At 40.3% G+C, this 26,614-nt stretch overlaps 1 protein-coding gene across 1 annotated transcript in view; it reads left to right on the top strand.

Moving 5' to 3' along the window:
• LOC110167135 (endothelin-converting enzyme-like 1) overlaps positions 1 to 26,614 on the top strand; it is a 122,192-nt gene that overhangs the window by 66,422 nt on the left and 29,156 nt on the right. Inside the window, exons 10-13 of the mRNA XM_055147794.1 lie at positions 3,311 to 3,409; positions 13,330 to 13,404; positions 17,669 to 17,772; positions 21,411 to 21,469. Coding sequence (XP_055003769.1) covers positions 3,311 to 3,409; positions 13,330 to 13,404; positions 17,669 to 17,772; positions 21,411 to 21,469 — 337 coding nt within the window. The remainder of the gene's footprint in view (positions 1 to 3,310; positions 3,410 to 13,329; positions 13,405 to 17,668; positions 17,773 to 21,410; positions 21,470 to 26,614) is intronic.

The raw sequence follows: 26,614 nt of genomic DNA, 5'->3' as shown, positions 1-26,614 counted from the left end.
AGGCTTAAAGGGGAGAGTGAGGGTCAGAGGAGAGGTGGGGTCTGGAGGACTAAAGGGGAGAGTTAGGGGGGAGGAAGGGTTAGAGTCGAGAAGTGTAAAGGGAAGAGTGAGGGGGAGGAGGTGGAGGGTCTGGCCTAAAAGGTAACCACACTTCAAGCTCCGCCCCTTTACCCTGTTGTCTGTATCAGAAACACATGACTGTGGCTCAGGACAGTCTTTCATGATGTCACCAACTACTTGGAATTTTACCAGAAAGCTGCAAATGTACCTAGTTTGCACTGACCTCACAAAAAAAAAATGACTAAAATCTGCAGAAAATGCTATTAAAACATTATATACACAGTTTAGTGGTGTGAAAGTTGAATTTAGTGTTTATTTTTACTTTTGTGCACGTAAACACACACCAAAACTCAGATCTAATATTGCATTATCGGATTATTGTAGTAATCTGTTTTTCCTAACCATATTAATGTAGCCAGTGTTTGAAAGGGCAGAGCGTGTAGTTCACAAAGCAGTGCTGGTCTTTATGGTACAATATAAAGCACATTTAGCAGCAATAAAAGCCAAAAGTCCTGTGTGAATTCAGCCCATTAACCTTTTACAAACCGAATAAACCGAGGCCACCAGACACTTGATCTGTGCTGTTGGGGGCACGCTCACATCAGCGGCGCACACAGGGACCCAGACGAACACTTGACCTATCTTCCAATTAACAATTATATTTTACTGAAACAAACCATAACATTTGTCCAAGTAAATGAATTATGGGCAGAGGTAGGTGCTCCGTTATTTTGAAACCCATGGGTAGTTTTCTGGATAAATACAACAACGTATGGTGTTATTACTTCTTACTAGGGTTGCACAACATAGTAAAAGGATGCGATATTCAATCCATTTTAGCATTATTGTGATTTTGTTAAAGGTTGTATGGAGGATTTTTTTTGTTTCAAATTGTCAATGATAGCATTATAGAGGTGCAGTAGCCTTGTAATTATGATGACCAAAAAAAGAGAATAAAAATTCATCAACTCGTGGTGGGGCTAAACATTTGCCAATAGATAAGGACACTGCCTCGTTATCTGTTAGCTGAGAGGCTGTCAATCAAACTCCCTACATTTCTAGCGTAACTGACTTGCCTGCACGCTGCCATTACGTGGTTTACGTACGACTGTCACGCAGTCCACAGACGCTGTTTACTCCACAAACGCAACAGTTCTTAGCGGCTTTTTTGACCTATATCTTCCTCGCAGTTAGCACAAAGTTTGTTGCAATGGCAGACAAGAATCCAGGAGCAGTTAGCAACAAAAGAAAGTCAGTTTTTGAGGTCGCTGAAAGAAGAAGACAAGGGGAAAAGCAGCAAAGCCAAACTAAGGTGATTCTTGGAGATTCATTCCAGCGATGGCGCAACTGAAGCAGACGCAGGGTCTAAAGACTGACGCATTGGTCCACAAATTACTTCTGGACAGGAAACTTCTGCTTATTATGAAAACGTACTTTATTTCCAAGAGCAAGACAAATGTTTTTCAGGACATGAATGCGATATCCTATGTCTGAAAACGTAATTTTCAAGGCAAAGAAAGAGTCCGCTTGCCGCTGCGTGTTGTAGCTAGTTCATTCGCACTGAATCTCCGCGCACCCTTCTCTGCACCCCTTTCCTGCTCCTCTCCCCGCTGCCCGTTCTGCTCTTCTCCCTGCTCCTCACTTCTCTGCGCACCGCTCCCCTCTCCTCTCTCCTCTCCTCGCTCCCCGCTCCGCTCTTCTCCCTGCTCCTCACTTCTTGTCCGCGCACGAAATGTCTGCGCAAAAAACGACAAACAGTCGCTGGATTTCTCGTTCCTTGGAAAATCCTCTATACAACCTTTAATATATATATATTCAAAATAAAAAGTCTAAATAATAAAACTTTATGGAGACTAAACCAAGACCAACAAAAGTACTCATAGGTGCACTACGTAACATTTCTTATCCCCGTGGAGATATGATTACTTTGCCCTGAGTGCTTCACAGTAAAATATCAAATCTATCTAATTGGCATTAATTTAATTATGTGTGTTTAAATTGCTGAAAAAAAAGAAATACTTGGAAAGACTTACACTCATACTGGGAGAATCTAGAGGTTTGCCCTAGCCTGGTGCCATGACTTGCTCATTGCCACGGAAATACACAATTTTATACTGTGGAACATCATCTAGGCAAGGCAATAAGATTCCATGCAGACAAGCTGGTTACTAGTGTTGTAGTACTTGAGACCAGCCTTTTTTACGGTCTTGGTCTCATCTCGGACTCAAGTACATTTGGACTTGGTCTTGTTTCGGTCTTGCTGGCGCTTGGTCTCGGTCTTGTCTTGGACTTGAGGTCTGACGCTCGATGAGTGTGATCATATTTCATTACGGCCGGTAAATGTGCAGAGGCTGCTCAATATCACTGCAAAACCAGTAAGAGAATGTAACTGTAAATGTTATGAACGTGAAAAAACTCACTTGATTCACTTTGAAGTTGTTTTCTGTAAAGAGCCAGTGGAAGCAAAATTAAAGAAGAGGTTCTCAAACTGTGGTTCAGGGTCCAAAACAGGGGCACAGAGTGTTTCAGTGCAGAACAGTTTGTTTGGCTTATTTTAAGCCTAGATGAATATTAATCAGATCAAACATTGATATATATGTGTCAAAATAACTGTAACATACAAATAAATGCAGGAAATGACAAAGATGGTCTTGATTTGGTCTCGATAGGCCGTGGTTTTGGTCTTGTCTTGGTCTCAGCCTTTAAAAGTCTTGGGCTTGTTTTGGTCTCAGCCTTTAAAAGTCTTGGGCTTGTTTTGGTCTCAGCCTTTAAAAGTCTTGGTCTCGTTTCGGTCTCAGCCTTTAAACGTCTTGGTCTTGTTTCGGTCTCGACCCTCAGAGGTCTTGGTCTTGTCTCGGTCACCCCTGTGGTCTTGGACAGGTCTTGGTCTTGATTAGTGCGCTCTTGCGTACAACACAAAAAGTTACACAGTACATCTAATTCAAATAATTAATCACATTGTCAAATTTACCCCCCGGCCCAGTATATTTGCAAAAAATATTTCCGTAAAAGGGAATTAATTTAGTCTTCTTGTGTTGAAAATGGGAATCTAAACAGTGTAATTCTGTTTGACTGTTGGACAAAGCTCCTCAGATGGATGGACATCAGCACAAGACCACCGGCCAATCTAAGCACAAATCACTTTGTTTAGCTAACGCATTGAACTAATTGCCCTACCGTGTGGTTGTATTTATACTCCATTGTAATATTTACTCCTCGTGATAATATTTGTGCTGTGTACTGTTTACAGGTACAGGAGCTGGTGGAGGACATAAAGCATTCTCTGGACCTACGCCTCCAAGAGCTCGACTGGATGGACGACGCCACCAAAGACGCAGCCAGAGCCAAGGTTTAGTATCACAACTCACACACAGGCCTGTCATGAGAATTACTATATACACTTATCATTCAGTATATGAAAACTGAAACTATATATTTTAGGGTTCAATATTTATACAATTTATTTGCAAAAATGGGGAGATTTTTTGTTATTTTGTTATAATATGATAGATCTGAGCTGTAGAGGGTTGAAAAAGTAAATTCTATGACTCTGCTATATATTTGTTGCAGCACAGGCCTTTTACTGATATTTAAAAATGTTTTAGTGGGATTATCTTGCTTTATTGTTAGTGTGACAGTATTTTCTATATTATCGTTTATCTCTGTAGTGATATATCGTACTTCAAAATTTGTTATCATGAGGAGATTTATTGCTTTACCTGCATGTTCTACTGTATGGTATTAAAGGTACACTGTGTAACTTTTCTGGAGTAGGGTCCGTCACCTGCTTCCCTGCATGGAGGTATTGCCTGGAATGTTCCACAGTATGGCCTTACACTTATTTATCTCTATGGAGGTCACACCACATGGCCAAGTTACAGTAAGAATTCAAATTTTTAGGTAAATGCAAGATGGATACATTTAATGCCATACCAGAACATTCCAGACAAGATAATCTCCATGGAGACAAGCAGGTGGCAGACCCTCCACTAGAAAAGTTACACATTGCACCTTTAAATTAGAATCAGAAAAGCCTTACTGCCATGGTCAGTGAACAAAAATCAGTAATTGCTTTGTCAATATGGTGCTACATAAACCAATTAATAAAAGGTAAAATATAAATTTTTTTTATCTTTGCTGATGTCACTAGGTCATGTTACAGGTAAGATCTGTGGAGAAGCAAGTTTGCTCACCGTAAGAATGAACTCATTTAATTTCGAAGGTACATTAACAAGCTGCTTACTAAAGCCAAACTAACAATAGGTTTTCTATCGACATAAAAACTGTTTCACACGCCTCACAAAAGAGCATTAGAAACACAGTCATCCCAATTGACCATGGAGACTTACAGATCTGCATCAAAAACACTGCTCCATAAGCTCCATGTGCTTTATCACGCAGCCATCTCCTTTGTCACAGGTGCACCAGTTTCATTTCTCTCCAGTGTCTAGGTCAGGAATCAGATTACACTAGACGGTTTGCAAGAACCCAGGAAGTTGTAGACCGCACACCTGCCAATCAGCAAAGAGCTGTGTAGTCATGACGTCAAATACAAGCACCTGTCTGGGTCCCTTTGTGGTACAGCACAACAGTAACCAAAGCGGTCGAGACAGATGTAGGCGAAGACAGACATTCTGTGTTGGCAATGATTCCTGAAATTGAGGATTTAAAACTGAAATAAAGAGAATGTTTGGTGAATTTTATCAAGGGGAAAGACGTTATTGTCCTTCTTCCTTCCCATTCCTAGTAACTCACCAAGGTATTTCTGAACAATACATAATGTGCTGAATAAGTAAAATTTGATTTATTACCATTGTAAATCTTCCATATTAATGCCCAGTTTTGTGCACTAATAATGAATAATGGTTTATATGTTATCTATCTAACTGTCCCTAATCTAAAGGCTGTGGCTCTTATATTTACTACATTTCTTGCAACTGTTAAAATAAGTAGCTCTTTGGCATTTTTGTTTTGTAAAGGCTCATCAGAGGAAAAAGGTTCTAGATCTGCTTAGAGGCCCTCTCTCTCTAAATGAGCTTCGGCCGGTCACCCAGCAGCTCCTGGTGGCTCTGGATGCCCTGGGCAGAGCTGGGATCGTACACTCTGACCTAAAGCCAGACAACGTGATGCTGGTCAACCAAAAGGACCCACCATTCAAAGTCAAGCTCATTGACTTCACAGAGGTCATCCAGCCGTTAGAGTACAGAGCACCAGAGGTCAGTCTGGGCTGCCCGATGTCTGAGGCCATGGACATGTGGTCTCTGGGCTGTACACTGGGGAAGTGTATCCTTGGTCAGGTTCTTTTCCAAGGGGGCTCATACTACAACAATCTGAGATCCATCTTCAACCTGCTGGGACATGCCAGCCCACGACTACTGAGGAGAGGTAGTGTCACCCACCATTACTTCATCCCCACAAACAGCTGTAACCAGTGGAGGTTTAAGACCATAGATGAGTACCTGCGCACAGGAGGGGAGGAGATCCACTGGGACATGTCCAGAATTTATATAGCGCTTTTATGAGTGAGCTTTCTCCCAGGCAAGAGGACCAGGAGGAACACCGAAGACAGAAAGGCCTTCATGGACCTCCTCAAGAGACTCCTGCAGCCAGACCCTGACTTTAGGATCAGTCCCAGAGACGCGCTCACACACGACTTTGTTACACTGGAGCACCTGGAGGTGAAGGACAGCCAGTACAGTGAGCTGGCACACGTCACCATGACTATTGCTCTGCAGGAGCTCACTGTGCCTCAGGTGAGCCCTCAGACCAGCCCTGACCTGCAGCACCCTCCTGTGACAATAACAGAGAGTCCTGGCTCCTCTCTGATCTTTGGAGGAGACACTGACCTCAAACATAACCACAGGGAAGTGACTCCACCACCGCCTGTCGCTGCAGCCCCCAGTGTGGACGTCATCATTGATATAGATCCTGTTTGCAATGGGTTCATTCAAATAAGTGACACCCAAAGACCAGAGAGCTCAGACAGAACCCCCAGAGCCTCTGATAAACCACGAGACTATCCAGTCCTGCTCCACCAGACCTCAGCATTAACATGGATTTTATAGACCCAGAGCCAACACAAAAAGAAGCCCATGCAGATACAAGTGTCCATCAACATTCCTGAGGACACCACACCTGAGGACGCCCCCAAACATACCCCCCCGATCACTCTGCGGGTCAAGAGGAGAGACCACTCTCTCCCCCTCAAGGCTCTGCGGGTCCAGAGGAGAGCTCAGACCCTGAGCGCTCTGGTGGCTCTGGTTGGGGGCTGTATAAAAGCTTAGCTTTTGGAGGCCTGTTAGCAGGACAGGGCCTACTCTGCTTACTGCCTGACCGAGGCTCCACTGGTCACTGCAGCTGCAGTTGTGCCCACTTTCCTTTGGGGCTGTGCTGATATGTATTTCTCAAAGAAAAAGTCGCCAATGTAAAGTCGACAGCTATGGAGTACGAAAGCACAGCAGCAACTTAAAAATAAATAAATAAAATTTAAAAAGCAAACTTTAAAGTCCCCCTCATTAATTCTTCTTTTATTAACATTTGTATCATTACGTCTGTGTGTCTGTACTCGACCCCCCATGTTGAGTAAAACTTGTTTCGCCGCATTACAGATATACTGTATAAGCATCTCCTACTGCAAATTTCACTCACAGCAAAACTCTGGCTGATCTCTGAGAATCGTGAAAAGCATTTATAAACCCTTTGTGGTGATCATTAGGATGTTCAGAATGCATAAGGGAAGTGAGGAATAACTTTGGAATGTTTAAAATGAACTTGTTCTGTTTTTCATGTTTTTAAGATGTAAGAATCAGGCACAGTGCCTTTAACAGACAGATTGAAACCTATAAAAACATGATAAAAGTTTATTACAGAGTAAGACTGCACAAGAATATTAGATGAAAATACTACTTGAAGATAAATGTGGCTAAAAACAATACATACTAGCTTTGACGTTGTGAGACCGGCTGAGATGTGAATGACATAAAAGACAGCAGGGGAGGTTTTAGATGAAGTAACAAAATAATGTTTCATAATCATAATGTAGGATCTGATCTGGATTTTGGATGAGGTTGAGAGACTTCCCCACAGGTAGGGCGCTTTCACACTTGTGTTTACATTTAGTGTGAGTTTTAGGATTTCCCTGTTTGGAGTCCAGTGTAATGTAAGTGCCAAACATCAGACTTCTCCTGGACTTTGGAGTAAATCCAGGAAATGACACGTGTTCTCCCGGTGCCCCATTCACATGTTCTCCCTGTGCCTGTGGAGGGTTCCTCTAACTCTGTAGGGCCAGGACAGTTCCGGAAAAAGACCTTCTTAATCTGATCAGGACTGTCCTGGTTAGATACATGTGAATATAGTTTGGAACTAAACTAAATTGTACTTGATTTGTGACAGAGCTTAAGTACAGTCTAGTCTAGGGTGACCAGACATCCGTATTTACCCGGGACATTCCCAGTTTTGAGTCCTGTGTCCCCAGCAGATTTTGCCAAAACAATGTTGCCAGATTGGGCGGGCAGATAATATTTGGGCATTTTTTGTTTTCACGCCAATCAATGTGATACACAATAACACAAGGAAATGTATTTCTCTCCTGTCCCCCCCCCTTCACCCCTTGTTTCCCCCATTTTCTACAGTGTTACTTTTTATTTGTTTGTAGAGCACCCTTGAGTGTCCAGAAAAGCCCTATGTAATTAGGTCCAATGTATTTTTTTATTATTATTATTATTATTATTATTATTTAAAAGATGCCTAGGCCATGATGTTTAATAATGTGGACATTAACAACCATGTTAAATATCCAGTGTGCCTTATGGAATGTTGAGAGGAGCCTAACATTCTATTGAGGTTCTGGGCCTGTTGGTGATAATGAAATCATCACAGATCCATTGATTTTGGTTGGATATTTATAATTTTTTTCTGTGGAATGAGTCTGTTGTTTGGTGAAAAGAATGGCATATTTGCTGATGTCAAAACTTGGGGAAATAGTTGATTGCCAGTGAGGTAAAAATGAAAATACTGGAAAAAAGTGAAAAAACGCCTTTTTTTTTTTGCATTAAATTGAGCCAAAATCATGTAGAAATGTGTTTTAAGAATTATTTTTTCACTGAATGTTGTCACCACATGTGTTCTTTGCATCTAGAATACATTTATAGACAGCTTACCCCAACCCACTGAGGATTTGAGGAAATATTTCAGTTTTCAATATTTTCTATCAAAAAATGAAGGTTATATACACTAAAATGGCCACAAATTTTTTTCGCGATATTTCTGGAAGAGCAGACCCTCCAATTATTGGTCCTTAGGGTCACAGTTAACAAAAAAAACACAAATAAAAAGTATGGCAGACGATGTCAGGTTCAACCCATTTTCTAGAGCTTTTGAGACTCCCGACTATAAGGGATTTGGCGCATTACAAATGTCACGACCAAATAGCAGTGAGTGGTTAAATTAAAAAAGTACCTGCCTACTATCAAGCAAACAAATCCCAATGCTGTGAGATCAGACGGTTTCCACGAAGTGAAACAGCTGATGACTCAGGCTACCATTTACCACCATCACTGCACCCTCTCTCCACACCTGCAGACAAACCCCCTGGTTTTTGTTCATTTATAAATGTTTAACTGTTAAAACTCCATCCTACCTCAGGTCACTACTGCACATCCACAGCTCCAGACGCACACTGCGCTCCAACAGATACATGACCCTGGTCTTTCCTAAAGCCCGCACAGCTTTGGGCAGCTCCTCATTTCAGTTCTGCAGCAAGTGACTGGAACCACCTTCAACACATTTTTAAACTTAGTTCATTTTTATCTCTGTCGACTTTTAAAAATTCCATCCAGAATATTTTACAGGATCATTGCACATGTTTTTAACACTTTTATGCCTTTAATCTGCAAATGTTTCACTGTCTTGTGTCTTTATTCACTGTTTCATGTTATAGTTGACGTGTGAGTGTATTGTGTTAGTTTGAGCAATGAAAACACCTACAATGAAATGAATGCAAGATAGATTGGTTTTAATGCCATACTCTGGAACATTGCAGGGAAAACAGTAACATCTCCTCAGAGACAAGCCGTTAGCCAATCCTTCATTTACATAGTTCATAGGTGTATTGTGTAAATTTTCTGTGGAGGGTTCGTCACCTCCTTGTTTCTATGGAGATGTCATTGCTCTGCCTGGAATGTTCCACAGTATGACATTAAACAGCTTTACTTTACATTTATTCAACTACAGGTGGTTTTATAGCTCAAAATACTTCGAAAAATAGACATTCTGACTGTGAGCGGGGTCGCCCCTCCATAGATCTGACCTGTAACTTGGTCTGCTTTGTTCTCCATGAAGATAGAAAGGTTTAAATTTATACTGTGAAACATTCCAGGCAAAGCAGTAACATTTTCATATAGAGAAAAGCATTTGACAGAGATCTCCACCAGAAATGTTACACAATCCACCTTTAACCAGAACTATATCAAAAGTATGATCCAAGTCAAAGGCGGGACTATGAAATAAAGTTGAATAATATCAAATCAAATCAGTGTTCTACAGTGACTCTGCCTCTTCAGCACATCTGTCCAAAGCCATCAGTATTAGTAATAAGATTCAATTATACTTTTCTTTTCTGTGAGGAGATTTTGAGTGGCGAGATGGGCTCCTCTGATGGGTCTGACATTGAGAAGTGAAGACCTCGTAATCCAAATCCTCCTGCACAGTTGTGATTCGGGGCTGCTCTGTCAGATACCCCTCTAATACTTTTACAATACGCTGTTATAATCCCGTTAAGAGGGCCATGCTGAATATAAAGAGCTTGCCTGTAATCCCATTTCACTGGGTTTGCCTGATTAGTCCATTTGTGTGTACAGGGGGAAGGGAGGGCTCGCTGCAGTGTCCAATACCAGTGTATACAGTACACACTCTGTTAGTGTAAGGTTGTGTGAAGTTGTATAGACAAGCTCATATGAATAGTAGAGTGCGGTGAAGACATGCTCCACTGGTGGTTACATTATCAAAACCTTTTCACCAAAAGAAGAAACTTGCTTTTGTAGTCGTTCTTTGAGCAACATTGTACACAAAATGCATTCATTGCTTTTAAAGGTACACTATAGGAATGTAACAACAATCGAAATATTGTGATATTGTATCGTTAGGAGTCTCACAATAATATCGAGAGGTCACAATATATCGAATTACAAGTTCCTTTGCTTAAATGCATGGTTTTATAGTAGCAACAGCCAAAAAAAAACATAAGGAACTACACATCCCATGATTCATTTCAGTGTAAACAACGTGAAGAAATACATTTTTTACTTGAATTCTTGGGATTATGATAGTAATGGTTCGCATCTAAGTCTTGTCAATGTATTTTTAAATGCAAAAAGTATCCTGTGTACAATTATATTAACCACTCCAAAATATAAGTTGTATAATATAAGTTGCTGAAACAGTACATACTCGATACATAGGCCACGATATGATACATATTTCAAAATGATTCGATACGGTTCAATAAAAAATAAAGGCTGTGATACCAAAAGTCTTTGTTAAACCACTTGTTGTGCAAAATTCTTATGAAAAAAGTGAATTTTAATCATTGAAACAGTGAAAATGTCAAATGTGTTGCATAAACGATTTTCCTTCCTCCAAAGAAGCAACAAAACTGTAGCTCTATAACAAAATAATTCAGTAAAATACACCAAAATATACTCTTGGCGATATATCGATACAGCAGAGCACGATATTGATACTGTATCATCACATTAAACGAAACGATATATCGGTATTTTGATATTTTTGCACACCCCTACTTTTGATTAGCCAAACTGGCACCTCATTTCTCTCCAGCGACTGGGTCAGGAATCAGAATACACTAGACGATTTGCAAAAACCCCAGAAGTGCGAGTTCGGGCACCAGCCAATCAGCGAAGAGCCATACAGTCTGTGTTGGCAACGATTCCCGAGATCGAGGATTGAAAACCAGAACAAAGAGAATGTTCAAGTCTCAGAATAACATCGAGAGTGGTCACAATATATCGAATTACAATTTCCTTGGGTTAAATGCATTGTTTTATAGTAGCAACAGCTAAAAAAACATAAGGAACTCCATATCCCATGATTCATTTCAGTGTAAACATGAAAAGTATGTTTTTTACTTGAATTCTTGGGATTATGATAGTAATTATTCACATCTAAGTCTTGTCAATGTATTTTAAATGCAAAAAGTATCCTGTGTACAATATATTAACCACTCCAAAATATTGCAATAAATATCATACCATGAAATGAGTATCGTGATAATATCGTACCATGAGATTTGGATGTCGTTACATCCCTAGTACACTATAGTTAGTTAGTTCAAATACACATACAAATCCACTTTATTTCTCTAGCGCATTTTACAAACAAAGCGGTTTCCAAAGTGCTGCACAGAGATCATAAAATGAAGACAACAAAAAAGTAAATAGCTAAAATTGGTCATAACTGTTCTAAAAAACAATAAAACCAGTAAAAGCAAATAAAAGCGAAACCAAATAAGTAAAATAAATAAAAGACACAGAGGACCACCAACTCACATGGTGTTAAAAGTCAGAGAATAGTGAGAAAGTGGGTTTTAAGACGAGAGTTAAAACACTCCACTGTAGGGGCTGTTCGGATGTTGAGGGGCAGAGCGTTCCAGAGTTTGGGGCCAGCTACAGAGAAGGTCCTGTCCTTCTGGTTTTAAGTCTCATCTCAGGCCCCATGAGGTTTAGTTGGCCCTCGGATCTGAGAGCGCGCTGGTGTAAATCTGGATGAGGTTAGTTACATTTTCTTCGGCCAGTTGCTTTTAGGTTCGCTTTGTAACTTTTCTGATGAAAGATCTGTCACCTCTAACCATCGATCAAACCAACCACTGCTGTCTGATTTCTGGACTTTAAGATGATCTAAATGACATGAAAACTGCCAAATCTGAAGAGAGTGATCTGAGGGACCATGATCAGGAAGAAACTATAGGTGATTTTGATATTTGCAAGTCATTTTAATCATCTTTGAACATCAAATTCAGTGTGCATGTAAACACAGTCACAATAAATAAATAAAGAAAGAAATAGATAGTATTTTTATTTCTCATATATAAATTGAAAAACATGCATTCTCGCAGTGAGTGGGACCACCTTTCCCCAGATGTGTCCAGTAACTTGGCCTGGTGGCTTCTCTCTGCGGATATTGGTGAATTTAATGCCATACTGTGCAACATTCTACACAAAGCAATAATATCTCCATGGATTAGGGATGGGCATTCGATGAAATTTTATTAATCGATTGTCGGGAGAATTAACAGTAGATTTTCGATTACTCATTAGCGTTTTTATATAATAAGTATCATCATTATTATTACTATTATTAATCTGCATAAATAAACTCAACTTTACAACATATAAACCATAACCACTCTAGAGCCACATCAGTCCGTTTGACGTTATAATGTGTTTAATGCAGCTTTGCACAAGTAGAAATGAAACTTAAAACCGTATGCCTAATTTGCATAAACTAATCGAAGAAAAAAACGCTCTTGTGCACTGATGCGGTTCAGCTTTTTTCGGACTAAAGGACACGACTCAATGAAATATATGTGTTCTCTCTGTGACAGAAGGATGTTGATGCTGATGGTGAGTCTGTTCTGTGTGTGTGCTTGTTGCGATGTTTTCAAAGATCGTACGTGTGCGGGTTTAGCACGGCTCTTTATGTTGCAGTAACAGGGATACTGCCTTTACATGCACCGTGACGAAACCGGGACACTGATGTGCATGTAAACACACTCACTGAGCGGTACAGTGTCTCCAAGGAGGTGCCAGAGCCCAAACGTGGGACTGTGAGGCCACAACTCCAGTGTTTGTGCTGTCAGACGCAGCTTCATATCGACGCCCAGAAACTTACATTCTTTTTGTGGATTAGAAATGAACGTAATCGACAAAATTCTTAATGATCAGTCATCGATTAGTCGACTAATCACGCCCATCCCTACCATGGATCATAGTTACATCTTTAACAAACACAATAAAAGCACAATCTGCCTTTGTACTAGGTAAAAACGTGATATATATTTGTACATAGATGTTACCAACAAAACGAACACACCACATTTAGGCAATGCATCGAAATGGTAAAAAACTTTTAGGCTGACTTATTTGGAGTCACAACACTATTTTTGTTCAGTTCTTGTTTATAAATCTCCAAATCTTTCTATCTCCGCCCTTCTCTTTCTCCCCCCTCTTCTCCTGTCCCTCTCTCTGTCTGCAGTTGAAGCACATGATGGTGATGACTGGATACCCAGACTTCCTGCTCAAGCCTGAACTCATAGATCAAGAATATGGGGTGAGTCACAGACACGAGGCTCTGTCCAGTCTGCAGCCTCCGCCACATCCTAATGTCCAAACACGACCAGCACAAACACTGTAGCGCCTCTCTCTCTCTCTCTCTCTCTCTCTCTCTCTCTCTCTCTCTCTCTCTCCCTCTCTCTTTCTCTGTCTCTCCCCATCTCTGTCTTTGTCTCTCTCTCTCTCTCTCTGTTGCTCACTCTATCCCTCTCTCTCTTTTTCTATCACCTTGTCTCTCTCAGTGTTTCTCCTTCACCCCCACCGCACTTTTACTCTTGCTCTTCTTCTCTATTTCTCCTCCTTTCCCTCTCCCTTTCTCTCTCCCTCCTCCCACTCTCTTTGTGTCTGTCTCTCTCTCTTCTCTTTCTGTCTCACTCTCCCTCTCTGTCTCTCTCTCTCTCTCTCCCTTGTCTTCTCTCTCTGTCTCGCTCTCCCTCCTCCTCTCTCTCTCTCTCTCTGTCTTTCTCTCTCTTTTCTTTCTGTCTCGCTCTCCCTCTCTCTCTCCGTCTGTGTCTGTCTCTCTCTCTCTCCTCTCTCCTTGTCTCTCTCTCCTTTGTCTTCTCTCTCTGTCTGTCTCTCTCCCTCCTCCCTCTCTCTCTGTGTCTCTCTCTCCCTTGTCTTCTCTGTCTTCTCTCTCTCCCTCTCTCTCTCTCTCTCTGTGTCTCTCTCTCCTCTTTCTCTCCTCACTGTCTGTCTCTCTCTCTCCCCTCTCTCTTCTCTCTTCTCTCTCTTCTCTCTCCTCTCTCTCTCCGTCTGTGTCTCTCTCTTTCTCCCTTGTCTCTCTCTCCCTTGTCTTCTCTCTCTTTCTGTCTCTCTCCCTTCCTCCCTCTCTCTGTCTGTCTCTCTTTCTCCCATTCCATTTCCTCTCCTCTCTCTCCCTTCCTCTCTCGTTTCCTCTCCTTGCGCTCTCTCGCTTTCTTAATATCTGGGGAGTGCTTTTCTATTTGCCATTATCATGCATCCTTGTTGATTGCATTCAGCTCCTGCTAAAACAGACTGTACAAAGGGACTAACACAGAGTAAATATAATGCAGTGGATACAAGACGGACTATTTATAATGAACTGAGCTTGAATCTGTCCAATAATAATAATTAAGTGCACAGTTAAAGAGAGAGGGAGAGCTCATTAAATACTGAACGTGTCTAGAATCGCCCAAGTGAGCTCAGACCTCTGCAAAGGCACTGGCCCCATCATGCAGTCACAGTAGTAAGGAGATAGTAAGTAGATAGATAATATTAGTAGATAGTAATAGTATTTAGTAGTATAGTAGACTGGAGGTACCTTTCGAAGCGGGTCTGGCACGCCGGGTCACAGGGGGTGGAGCTAGACATGTGATGTGAGCACGAGCAGCACGCCAATAGTGACGCACGAGTGGCAAAATGTAAATAGCATGAACCTTGTAATGCCTCGTTCACGCACATTTTAGCACAGTTTTTTGTTTAGGGCTTTGCATCATTAAGAACTTGCTGATTCGATACATATCGCGATACATAGTCCACAATACGATTCATATCTTGATACAGTGCACTTCAAAACGATACGATATATTTCAAAATGATTCGATACTGTTCAATAAAAAATAAAGGCTAAATCATGGCTGTGATACCAAAAGTCTTTGTTAAACCACTTCTTGTGCAAAGTTCATATGAAAAAAGCACAATTTTGATCATCAAAACAATGAAACTGTCAATTGTGTCGTATAAATGATTTTCCTTCCTCCAAATAAGCAACCAAACTGTAGCTCTGTAACAAAATAATTTAGTAAAATAAACCAAAAAATACTATTGGCGATATATCGATACAGCTTAATACTGGATCATCACATTAAACGATATGATATAATGATATTTTGATATTTTTTCACACTCCTACTTTTGACTAGCCAGGCTGGTGCCACCTAGTGCCTCTGCTCAAATTCATTTCTCTCCAGCGACTATGTCAGGAATTGGAATACACTAGACCAGGGGTCGGCAACCCACGGATCCGGAGCCGCATGCGGCTCTTTAGCACTCCCCTAGTGGCTCCCTGGAGCTTTTTCAAAAATGAGAGAAAATGGAAAAGGAATGATTTTTTTGGTTGTTGTTTTAATATGGTTTGTTTAGGGGTAAAACCCTCGTTCATCTCTGGTCATGGATCTGATCCATCAGCTGTGTGCAAATGCAAAGACATTAAAAGTGTTTCAGCAGAACAAACAGATGAGCTGAAGCGGGGGGTGGTGTCCAGTGCCTCTACCTGAGAAGCGTTTTTCCTGGAAAAAACAAAAAAAACAAAAACACGTGCGCAGACAGACCGCTCAGAACAATATATAACGAACCAAATGGGATTCACGCTTCTGTCCGGATGCTTTGCACCACCTCGAAACCAGCCGCGGTCGAGCGTGGAGGACCAGAGCAGCCCGCAGAGAACCAGCGCACAGAAAACGACACGGAACCGCTCGCTCCCGTCTGGAACCAGGACATGGAGGACGAAGCCTCCGGACCATCTGACCAACACTGGACCCCCAGCCCTGTCTTGAGGGGCTTCGCGCTGACTACTCCCGTGTTTGGCGCTTTTGCTCCGGGCTGATGTTGCGTACAAAGTTCTACATGCTGCTGTTTTATGAGTGCTCCTATGCACGATCAGAAGAAATGCGACTGCTGCTCTGAATACTTCCATCATCGTCGTCAAAGCAACAGGTAAATGTCAGTCGCACTTTCAGCGCGTCAGCTCCTAAAACTCCGTTTATCTCAGTTTACACGCAAACGTGAAACCGGAGTCTTTAGAAAGATTCGTTTTCAGAGGCGAATTCACCATTTGCGTGTAAACGATGTGAACAAACGAAGGGAAATGTCTCCGTTTTTAAAAATACCCTTGTACGTGTAAACGGGGCCTAAATGACAAAGGAATAAACACTAACAACCTGATTTCAGTGGCTACAGACGGCGCACCGAGTATGAGCGGGTCGCAAAAGGGGTTTGTGTAATCATGAATGCTCATTTTGTATTTGTAGCCTACTTAGTCATTTTAATATACTGACAGCCTATGTTGCCTTCATATTAGGCTTATATAAGGCTTTTAATTTTTTGCGGCTCCAGGCAGGTATGGTTTTTGTTTTTTTGGGCCAATATGGCTCTTTGAACATTTTGGGTTGCCGACCCCTGCACTAGACGGTTCGCAAAAACCTCAGAAGTGTGACCAGTACCAGTCAATCAGCGAAGAGCCATACATTCTGTGTTGGCAACGATTAGCGAGATCAAGGATTTAAAGTCGGAACAAAGAGAATGTTTGGTGAATTGTATCAAGGGGAAAGACGTTATTGTCCTTCTTCCTGCAGGATTTGGGAAAAGTTTAATATATATATCAGTTAGCCCCGTTAGCGGTGCATTACATTTGTCTCGACCAAATAAAAGCGATTGATTAAATGAAAAAAAGTACCCGCCTACTGTTGAGCGAACAAATTTTCATGCTGTGAGGTCAGACAGTTTCTACAAAGTGAAACTGGCTGATGAATCAGGCTAACTTTTACAGCTGACTCATGGCAGGTCTACGTCACCTATTGGGTGTGTCTTATAGACCTGTGTCACATCCACAGCAGCCTGGGCCAATTGTCATGGAAACATTCCCTGTGTGAGGGATATGGCGGCCTCAAGCAAACTGTGCCAGTGCCAGTTAAGAGTCTCTTAATTACATCCTTGCTTCAATATTGACACATAAAACTGACAAATAAAACAAGATCAACTATTGCACATGAATAGACAGATAGACGGATAGACATATAGATAGACAGATATAATATCAGTATTGTAAAATTAACTTGTAACCTCATTGTGTCAGTGTGAGGCGTGTTAACACAGGAGCTGGGGAGCAGCTCAAGGCTCATGCAAGAACTGAACTGCGCCTTTAGCAACAGTGTAATAAAAATAAATACATTCATTATCACTATTAGGACAAGATTATACTGTATGTTTAATGTGGAAATGTTCTCACTATTTACACGATCATAAACCAAAAGATTCTCCAGTCTGTTGTTGAAGTTTTACAAACATCTGCTTAAGTTTAGATCCTGCTCAGTCCAGATGTGTCTGACTAATTGATAGGAAGTTTCATTTTTAACTAAATTGTCACAGAAAAATGGAAACAGAAGACATATTTCAGAATGGTGTGTTGACAGTGTTAGGGCAATTTACTATAAGTTTGTTTGTAATGAGCTTGACATTGATTTCATCATTAACATTGATTTGACTTTGCGTATTCCTGTATTTTACATTTTGTGTTTTCACAGTTTGATGTGGACGAGAAAACTTACTTTAAGAACATCCTGAACAGCATCAAGTTCAACATCAAGTTATCAGTGAAGAAGATCCATGAAGAAGTGGACAAAACTATGTAAGTCTCAAATTGTTAGTTAGTTAGTTAGTTATTTTATTTCAAACCCGCACATACAATTCACAACATCACAATACAAATGCAGATACAAACATGCAGGGTTTGAAAAATTGTGTCAGTCAATCAACCAGCATTCTAAATTATAAATCAATTATAATATATTTTTACTCACTATTATCTCAGAAATCTGACACATGATAATGGAGGATAGGAAATGTGTACTGTAATTTCAGGACTATTACTACTTTGACTACATATACAGGCCGCACCTGAATAGAAGCTGCAGGTGTCCATGTCTTCAAGAATGTTTTCAAGTCTAGACCATCTGCTTTTATCGCCTCTGAAAGCTTTTGTCGTCTTTTTGCATTGAGTTTGTTCATCACACTGCTGTCGCCAAAATCCCTAGACCGTATCGTAAATATGATTGAACAATGTCTCCAAACAAAGAATCCGTCCATATATTAGCCGCATCATTTTAAGCCACATGGTTCAAAGTGTGAGAAAAAAGTAGCGGCTTATACTCCAGAAATTACAGTACTTTCTTTAAGTACATTTTGGAAACCTAACTCATCTGTGGCTGAATCAGGCTGGACAAAATGTAAACAGACTATTGACAGGAATAGATTTTGCAACAGAACACTGGGTAAAGCTTTGTTGCATTTACCAATAATGTTACTATAATATAATAAAATGTAGTTGTATAAAATAATCATTCACTGCACACTCGGTGGTGGTAAAACACTACTGTAGCCACAGCTGCCCTGGGACAGACTAACAGAAGTGAGTCTGTCCTATCTGTGCCATCACAACTCTCCGACCACCATGTGTATTGTGGCCACCAGCTTGTCAAAGCCTGATCTCACCAGATGTCAGAAGCTAAACAAGGCCAGGCCTGGGTAATACGGATGGGAGACCACTGGGAAAATGAGGTTGTTGTGTCCTTAGGCAAGGTACTTCACCCACATTGTCTAGTATGAAAGTGGTGTGTGTGTGAGTGGTGGAATGAATGAAGAAATGAATAATGATCTATAAAGTGTCTTTGAGTGTCCGGAAAAGCTCTATATAAAACTGATGCATTATTATTGTTATTATTATTATTATTATTATTAGTAGTAGTAGTAGTAGTAGTAGTAGTAGTAGTAGTAGTAGTAGTAGTAGTAGTAGTAGTAGTAGTAGTAGTAGTAGTAGTAGTAGTAATAGTAGTAGTAGTATGATTAGTATTATTATTAGTAGTAATATTATTACTACCAGCACTCACACACCACACACCGTGCCAGGAAATGTGGGTGAAGTGTCTTGCCTAAGGACACAACAACAGTTTACACCTAATATGTCCAGCGCTCTTATCCAAAAGGATTAACCAGACATAACTCTGCTTAGCTTCTGAAATCAGATGTGATTGGCCAGACACTGAAGAGGAGTTTATTTTTAAATCTTTACACATCAAATATGTAATTTGGAGAACATTTTACTCACTTTTTGACAGAATCCTCAAGTATGTGTGCGAGTGGTTGTAAAAGACGCCATGTTTGACAGGAGTAAAACATGCTTGGGTGCATATTTACTGTAACACAGGCGCACTGAGGCTAATCCATCTGTGCACTTATCTGAGGCGTGCAGACTGAGGAGCACTGCTCTGGGACATGCTGCTCATATTTACACTGTACCATGACACTGTGCCTCTGACAACAAGATACTAGTCATTCTATCACCAGCCCACACACTGGAAACACCAGCATTTAAGTCCGCCTAGGGGAGGCTCTGGAGACATGGTTACATGCTAATTCACTGCTTTTCTCTTTAATGCAGCTCTATCCATGGCTTTCAGAATTATGGAAAAAATAGGGCCGTTGCCGTGGTGATTAACAATTCAAAACAAAGTATTTGGATATATTTTCAGAATGAGACAAAGTTCCTTGAATCCTCAAACACACATGGGTTCTGCCTTGCCCATTCACATCCTTTTGGCCCACCCCTGTCAGGCTTTGAGTGAGTGACAGGTGGATTTAACCAATCACAGTGAAGAAATCCGTGGCTTTATTACTTCTTAAAAAGGATATATGAAGCTAGTGAGTGTGAAACATAAATTCAAATCAAATTGAAATGACTTTTTTAGGAGGTCTGACATGTATCTGTTAATATTTAGATGTTATTGCTCTGACTGGAATGTTACACATTGTAGCATTAAACCTGTATTTATTCAATTACAGGTGTTTATGTTGCAAAAAAAAAAAGAATACATTTGGGCTCACTTCACCAGAGATCTGACCTGTAACTTGGAGTGCTTGTTTCTATGGCAACAGATGGTTTAATGCCATTCTGTGGATCATTCCAGGCATAGAAATAACATCTGGAGATGAAAAAAGAAAGCTGAACTTTGTCCGGTTGACAGAATTCAACCCTCTTTTGTTATGGACTGCGAGAGGACACAATATCATGATGGAGACAAACATGTGGCTGACCCTTCACCAGAAAAGTTACATACACCTTTAATTTAGAGAGGTTTTGGAATAACATGAGTCTGTGTTTTACTTAACGCTCTTCTCTAACCTGACATCACCAAACTCCAGACTCCCGCCCCTCCCTCAGTGTGCGCAGAGGTAAATACAGAGCCTGGTCCTGTGTGTAAGCTCTCGTCTGGACTCATCTCACTGTGGCCCGTACACAAGCATCAACCTCTCCAAAACACAAGCACACCACTACTGCACTGCAATCAATACTGACTCAGACGATTACTTTTAAATGGCATTTATATAAGCTTCATCCTGGATTGTTTGTTTGTCTGATGTTTTTTGAGGCTTGGTATTTATAGTATTTAAAATAATATTAATACTGGTTTGTTAAAGATGCACAATGAAACTTTTCTGGTAGAGGTTCTGCCACATACTGTCTCCAAGAAGAATAAAGGAATGTTACAGTGTGTGGCATTAAACCTGCATGTATTCAATTACAAATGTCTTATTGCTAAAAAAATGTCTTGAGGAACTTGTACACTTACAATGCGTTGGGCTAGTGTCCTGTCGATTTGAGCTACCTGTCGATTTGATTTTAAATGTCATCGATTTGAGCTCCCGAGGCAGAAGTGGATTAACAAGTAACATTTTAAAAGTGTATTGGTTTTATTGTGAATGGATTAAATGGATTAAACAGCACAGCGTTCATGATCTTGTTTAGGAGTTAGATTTTTTAACAAAAAGGTGAGTGATATTAATGATGATTATTGTGTGAGAAACTATTTCAATAGTACAGTTCAGTTCATCTGTTTTAGCTCCAACTAAGTCAACACTTTCTGATCAGATTGCCTTAAAATAAAACTCAGATTAAAGTCTCAAACAGAGCAGAGCCTCTCGTTAATGTTGACGACATCGGCTGCAAAGTTTCAACACTAAAACATGTCTGAAAGCGTGATTTACCCTTATGGAAGTGTCGCCCCTTTAGTTTGAGAAAGTACTTTTAATATTTCACCCAAAGAACGAAAAGAACATCGGTTTGGTACAATGTGTTTTGTTTGGGGGGAGAAGTTATAGAGGGTGATTTGTGATTGTGATTCTGCATTAGGAATCTCATCTGTCTCTTGTCTCCCTCCCCCTCTCTGTCTCTCTTACTCTCCGTCGCTCTCTCCCTCCCTCTCTCCTCAGGTGGCTCCTTCCTCCTCAGGCCCTTAATGCCTACTACCTCCCTAACAAGAACCAAATGGGTGAGTGTCTGATCTCCATGGTACATACTGATAAGAACACAAACAACATTGTCATTCCGCCTTATGCTCCTCTGTCTTACACTTAATCAAACAAGCTCCAGAAGTCTGTGTCTGTACAAAACAAAGGCTGAGACCTGCGTGCACTTACCAAGCACCGCAAACTGAAGAAACACTACATATAAGACTTAACAAAGCATGCAGACATCTTTAAACGTAAAAAGTTTGTGGTTTAATAAAGTACATTGTATTTAGTTCTTAAACGGCATACTAAATTGAATTAAATTAAATTAACTCTTGTGCGCTTTAATGATGTTATTGCTTTGTCTGGAATGTTTCACAGTATGGCATTAAAACTTTTTATCTTCACGGAGATCAAACCAGACCATGTTACAGATCAGATCTGTGGAGAGGCGACCCCGTTTACAGTCACAATGCCTGTTTTTCGAGGTATTTTTGAGCTATAAAACCACCTGTAATTGAAAAGTAGAGCTGGTAAAATCTGTGCATCATTCGATCATTCGTTTTTCAAATTAAAACCAAAAATAAGAAAATGAAAAAACAGCTATTTTCTTCATTGTTTGTCTCCAAAGCCAAAATGAAAAAAAAAAAAAAAAAGGATAACCATTTGTTTTGTCAGTTTCTGATTTTGTGTTTAATTGAATAATTTAAAAAAAATGGATAACGGACGTTTCTCGTTTCCGTGACTTAAACTGTGATGCCGGACTTTTGTGACGTATATGGTCAGATCCCAGGGTTGAACCAGGACTAAAACAGGACTAAACCAGGTCTAAACCAGAACTGAACCAGGTCTAACCCAGGACTAAACTAGTCTCAGTAACTGTCTCAGTCCCGGTCTGAGTCCTGGTCTCAGTCCCAGTATGGTCCCAGTCTGGTCTGGTCACCCGACAGCCTCTGGGCCCATCCCGACACTTCTGGTTTAGTCCTGGTTTAGTCCGGGACCAGACCAGGACTGAGACCGGGACCAGACCAGGACAAGATTAGGACCGAGACTGGGACCAGACTAGGACTGAGACCAGGACTGAGATCGGGATCAGACCAGGATTGAGACCGGGACCAGAACAGGACTGAGACCAGGACTGAGACCAGGACTGAGACCAGTTTAGTTCCGGTTTAGTCTTGGTTCAGTCCTGGTTCAGTCTGTATGCCACCCAAAATTCCAGCATTCCAGCAACGGCCGTTCTCCGTTTTTTCCATTATTCATTTAAAAACAAAATCAAAAACTCAAAAAACTCATCGTTATCCTTTTTTCATTTTGGTTTTATAGACAAATAATGAAGAAAATAGTATTTTCTTTTTCATTTTCTTATTTTTGTTTTTATTGTGTAAAAAAAAATAAATGAACGAACAATACACGGACTGTATAACATAGATCAGAAAATTCCATATGTGTCATTCATAGTTTTGACACGTTCAGTGAGAATCTACAATGTAAATAACCATGGAAATAAAGAAGAACCAAATGAAAAGTGTGTCCAAACTTTTGACTGCCAGTGTCAGTCTGTATCTTGTGTAAATTTTTGGGAAACAGAACTAACCCTGGGTCACTGTGTGTGTATTTTTAGACTAAACTGTATTTATAAAGCCGTGAAATAAGCACACTTTATTGTGAATTCATTCCCTCCCACACTGCACACTGCTCTCTGACCCTTGCAGTTTCTCAGTTTCTTCATTTAACCTCAAGCTGCACTGCATACATGTTCTAATGGAGGGTGCCTTGTAAAAATTTAAATATTTCTGAGCAATAAAAACATCTGTAGTTATATCAATTCTTAGAGCTATGAATGTAATACCATACTCCAGAACTTTCAAGCAAAGTAATAACATCCTGGAGACAAGCCAGATGCAGACTGTGCTTTAGAAAAGTTCCATAGTGCGCCTTTAATTTGGAGACCACACAAACCACAAAACCTTTTCGATTTTCTCTTGGTCCTGGTTGAGATTTGGGCTGGTCCGGTCCGTCTGCTCCAGGATTTAATCTCTTTGTGCAGAGTCAGTGGTGTGTTCATGAGCTAAAGCCTGAGAGCACACACACACACACACACACACACACACACACACACACACAGAAACACACACGCACAGAGAAACACAGAGAGAGACAGGAGGCAAACACAGACATGGCCCAGAGGTCACTGTGGGGCTCTTCTCACTCTGCACCTACAACACAGGTGAACTCTGTAATGGTTTAGTTTTAATATATCATCTGTGTTTCATTAAAGCTCCTATAGTACACAAAACTGACACTTGTGAGCTTTAAGTCATGTTACCACAAAAACATACCTTTTGTTTCATTCACACATGTTTTATTAACCCTTTATTATTAGTCTGCCTTCATCTCCAAAACTCAAAATACTGTTAGTTTTCAAGTTAACAGCTCCCTTTTACCTTTGCTTGAGTAGAGATTGACAATTCCAGGGATGAAATTATCCATATGAGCACTTCCTGTATTACCACATAGGGCTGGGAACCGGTAGCCTGATTCATTATCAGGTTTCAGTTCATGGAAATTGCCTGACCTTGCAGCATTAGGGTTTGTTCGCTCGATAGTAGGCGGGTACTTTTTTTATTTAACCAATTGCTGCTATTTGGTCATGATATATGTAATGCGCTAAATCCTGTAGGAAGAAGAGCAATAACGTCTTTCCCCTTGATAAAATTCGCCAAACACAGAATGTCTGTCTTCGTCTACATCCATCTCGACCGCTTTGTTTACTGTTGTGTTGTACCACAAAAGGGACCCAGACAAGCGCTTGGGTTTGACGTCATGACTTCACAGCTCTTCTCTGATTGGCCGGTGCCAAAGTGGCGCCAGCCTGTCTAGGAATCCGAAATTCAGTTCCAAGTAGGAACCGAGAGTTTAGGTTAGTAAGAACTGAAGCGCATGTGCGTAAAAATGCTGTCAAACAAATAATATGAACCAAAGTCAAAAAATTCAGCTTCTCCGCAGTCCTGGTAAAAGCATAATTCCCAAATGTGGTTTCATATCCAGTGTAGAGCACTTGTGCATACAGATGTAAAAGACCGTGTAAAGTTCTTCATTATCCTGCTCCTCCGTCCAGGTAACCTCGCAGTAAAAGAGTAGTTATTTATCAAAACAAAAAGCACTTGCAGAGTGCTGAATTGAATATAAAGCTGTCTGAAAACAAAAGCAAAAATTAATCTCCTGTGAGGATCAGCTGTGCACTCTGGTTCCTTTGCATTTGTTTAAGGTTATAACTGAACATAGCATAACCTAATACTATGTTTTAAAATTTACATAATTATAACATAATTCAAGGACGGAAAAGTATTTTCTTAATATATTGGTCATTAATTACTTAAAAATAACCATTCAGGAACTGGTATCATAAAGCAGGTATTGTTAAAATACTGGTATTGAAAAAAAATCAAACAGCACAAAGCCCCACCACCACATGACATCACAAGTGTGGAACAGAATGTTTTCAGCTTGAGAGAAGAACTGAGCTCATGTCCGCTCAGGTTCAGCTGGTTTCCTGGTTGGACATATAAATTTATGTAATGAGACTATTTACTGGTGGCAGTTGGCCCAGAAAGTCTCATAATGTTTGAACTTCTTTTTTATACAGAGCTGTTCAGTACTGACTTGAGAGATAAATAACAGATATAAAACACATTTGGACCAATTTTGACTTATGTTATTTTACTTTAAAGGAAATAAAGGCTGTTTTCAGTCTCTGCACTGGTATCGGAGAATATCGGGCAGAGGTGGGGACATGCAAGTCGTGACTTGGACTCGAGTCACACTTGAGTCACTATTTTTAGGATTTGAGACTTGACTTGATAAAATGGACTAAGACTTGGGACTCGACTTGGACTTGAAGGTCAGTGACTGGGAACTTGGCCTGTGACTTGAGAAGATTTGAGAAACACTTTTAAATCTAAATTTGTTCTATTCTGACTGCAATGATAAAGGACAAAATTTAATTTCTACAACTTTTATATACTCTATAAATATATGTAAATATACTATGACTTTATAAGTACAATTTATCTTATGTCATATAAAGCAGATGACTTGGATTATAAACCAGTGACTCGAGACTCAACTTGGATTTGCCTGCATTTTACTTGGGACTTGACTCGGACTTGAGGTCAAAGACTTGGGACTTACTTGAGACTTGCAAAACGATGACTTGCTCCCACCTCTGATATCGATGTAGGCAGAATCGGAGTATCGGAATCAGTATCGGAACTGAAAAAGCTGAATCGGTGCATTCCAAATCTGCTACTTGTACTTTCCTTCTACAGTCTGTGGGAAAACTGAAACTATTGGATAATTTGACATTTATAAATTCATTCAAGACGGTGCAAAATACATTTTTAAAAATCATGATGGAAAGAAATGACAAAATAAAAAGTTAACAAGTTTAAAATTGAGAGAGAAATATAGGAATTCAAACCGTACAATAGCCTTTATTTCTATATTTGTCAAAAACTTATATCTCCCCAACCAAAGACATTTATTAAAAGAGCATTTGCCAATTTTGACCTGATGTCTTATAACTTGAAATTGTGTTGAATAAATTTTAAAATATTGGATCAACGCACTATTTAGCAAATGTGCCAGGGATTATTTCATATGAACTGCATTTTTCACAACCAAACAACAACATGTCAGTCATTTTGCATATTTAAAGTGCCTATGTTATTTTAAGCTATTTTCTGATCTATTTTATTTATAATGTTGTTTCCTCATCACAAACACAGACCTGGAGTTGTGTTTGTTTCATTCACACATGTTTAACACACAAACCTTGCAGATTTAGTCCCAGATAGTCCCATAATGCACCCTCACGATCTTATTTTACTCGTGCAGATATTAACTGCGAGCGAGCAAATTATATCTGCACGTGAGGAGAAATCTGTGACCTATGCACAAAACAACCACTGGGGGCAGAAGCAACCTCGAAAAGACAACAAGTTCTCTCGAAGTTGATTTCTGCTCGCGCAAGGTTCATTTCTGCTCTCTCGAAGTTGTTTTCTGTTTGCTGGTTCAGTTCTGGTTTAGTCCTGGTTTAGACCTGCTTTAGTCCTGGTTTAGTCCTGATTCAGTTCTGGTTTAGTCCTGGTTTAGACCTGGTTTAGTCCTGGTTTAGTCCTGAT

Source organism: Boleophthalmus pectinirostris, unplaced genomic scaffold (genome assembly GCF_026225935.1).
Source record: "Boleophthalmus pectinirostris isolate CB_2022bp ecotype Guang Dong unplaced genomic scaffold, ASM2622593v1 HiC_scaffold_9, whole genome shotgun sequence".
Taxonomy (NCBI): Eukaryota; Metazoa; Chordata; class Actinopteri; order Gobiiformes; family Gobiidae; genus Boleophthalmus; species Boleophthalmus pectinirostris.
Note: the sequence above shows the minus strand (reverse complement) of the source record. Positions and strands in the feature narration are given on the sequence as shown.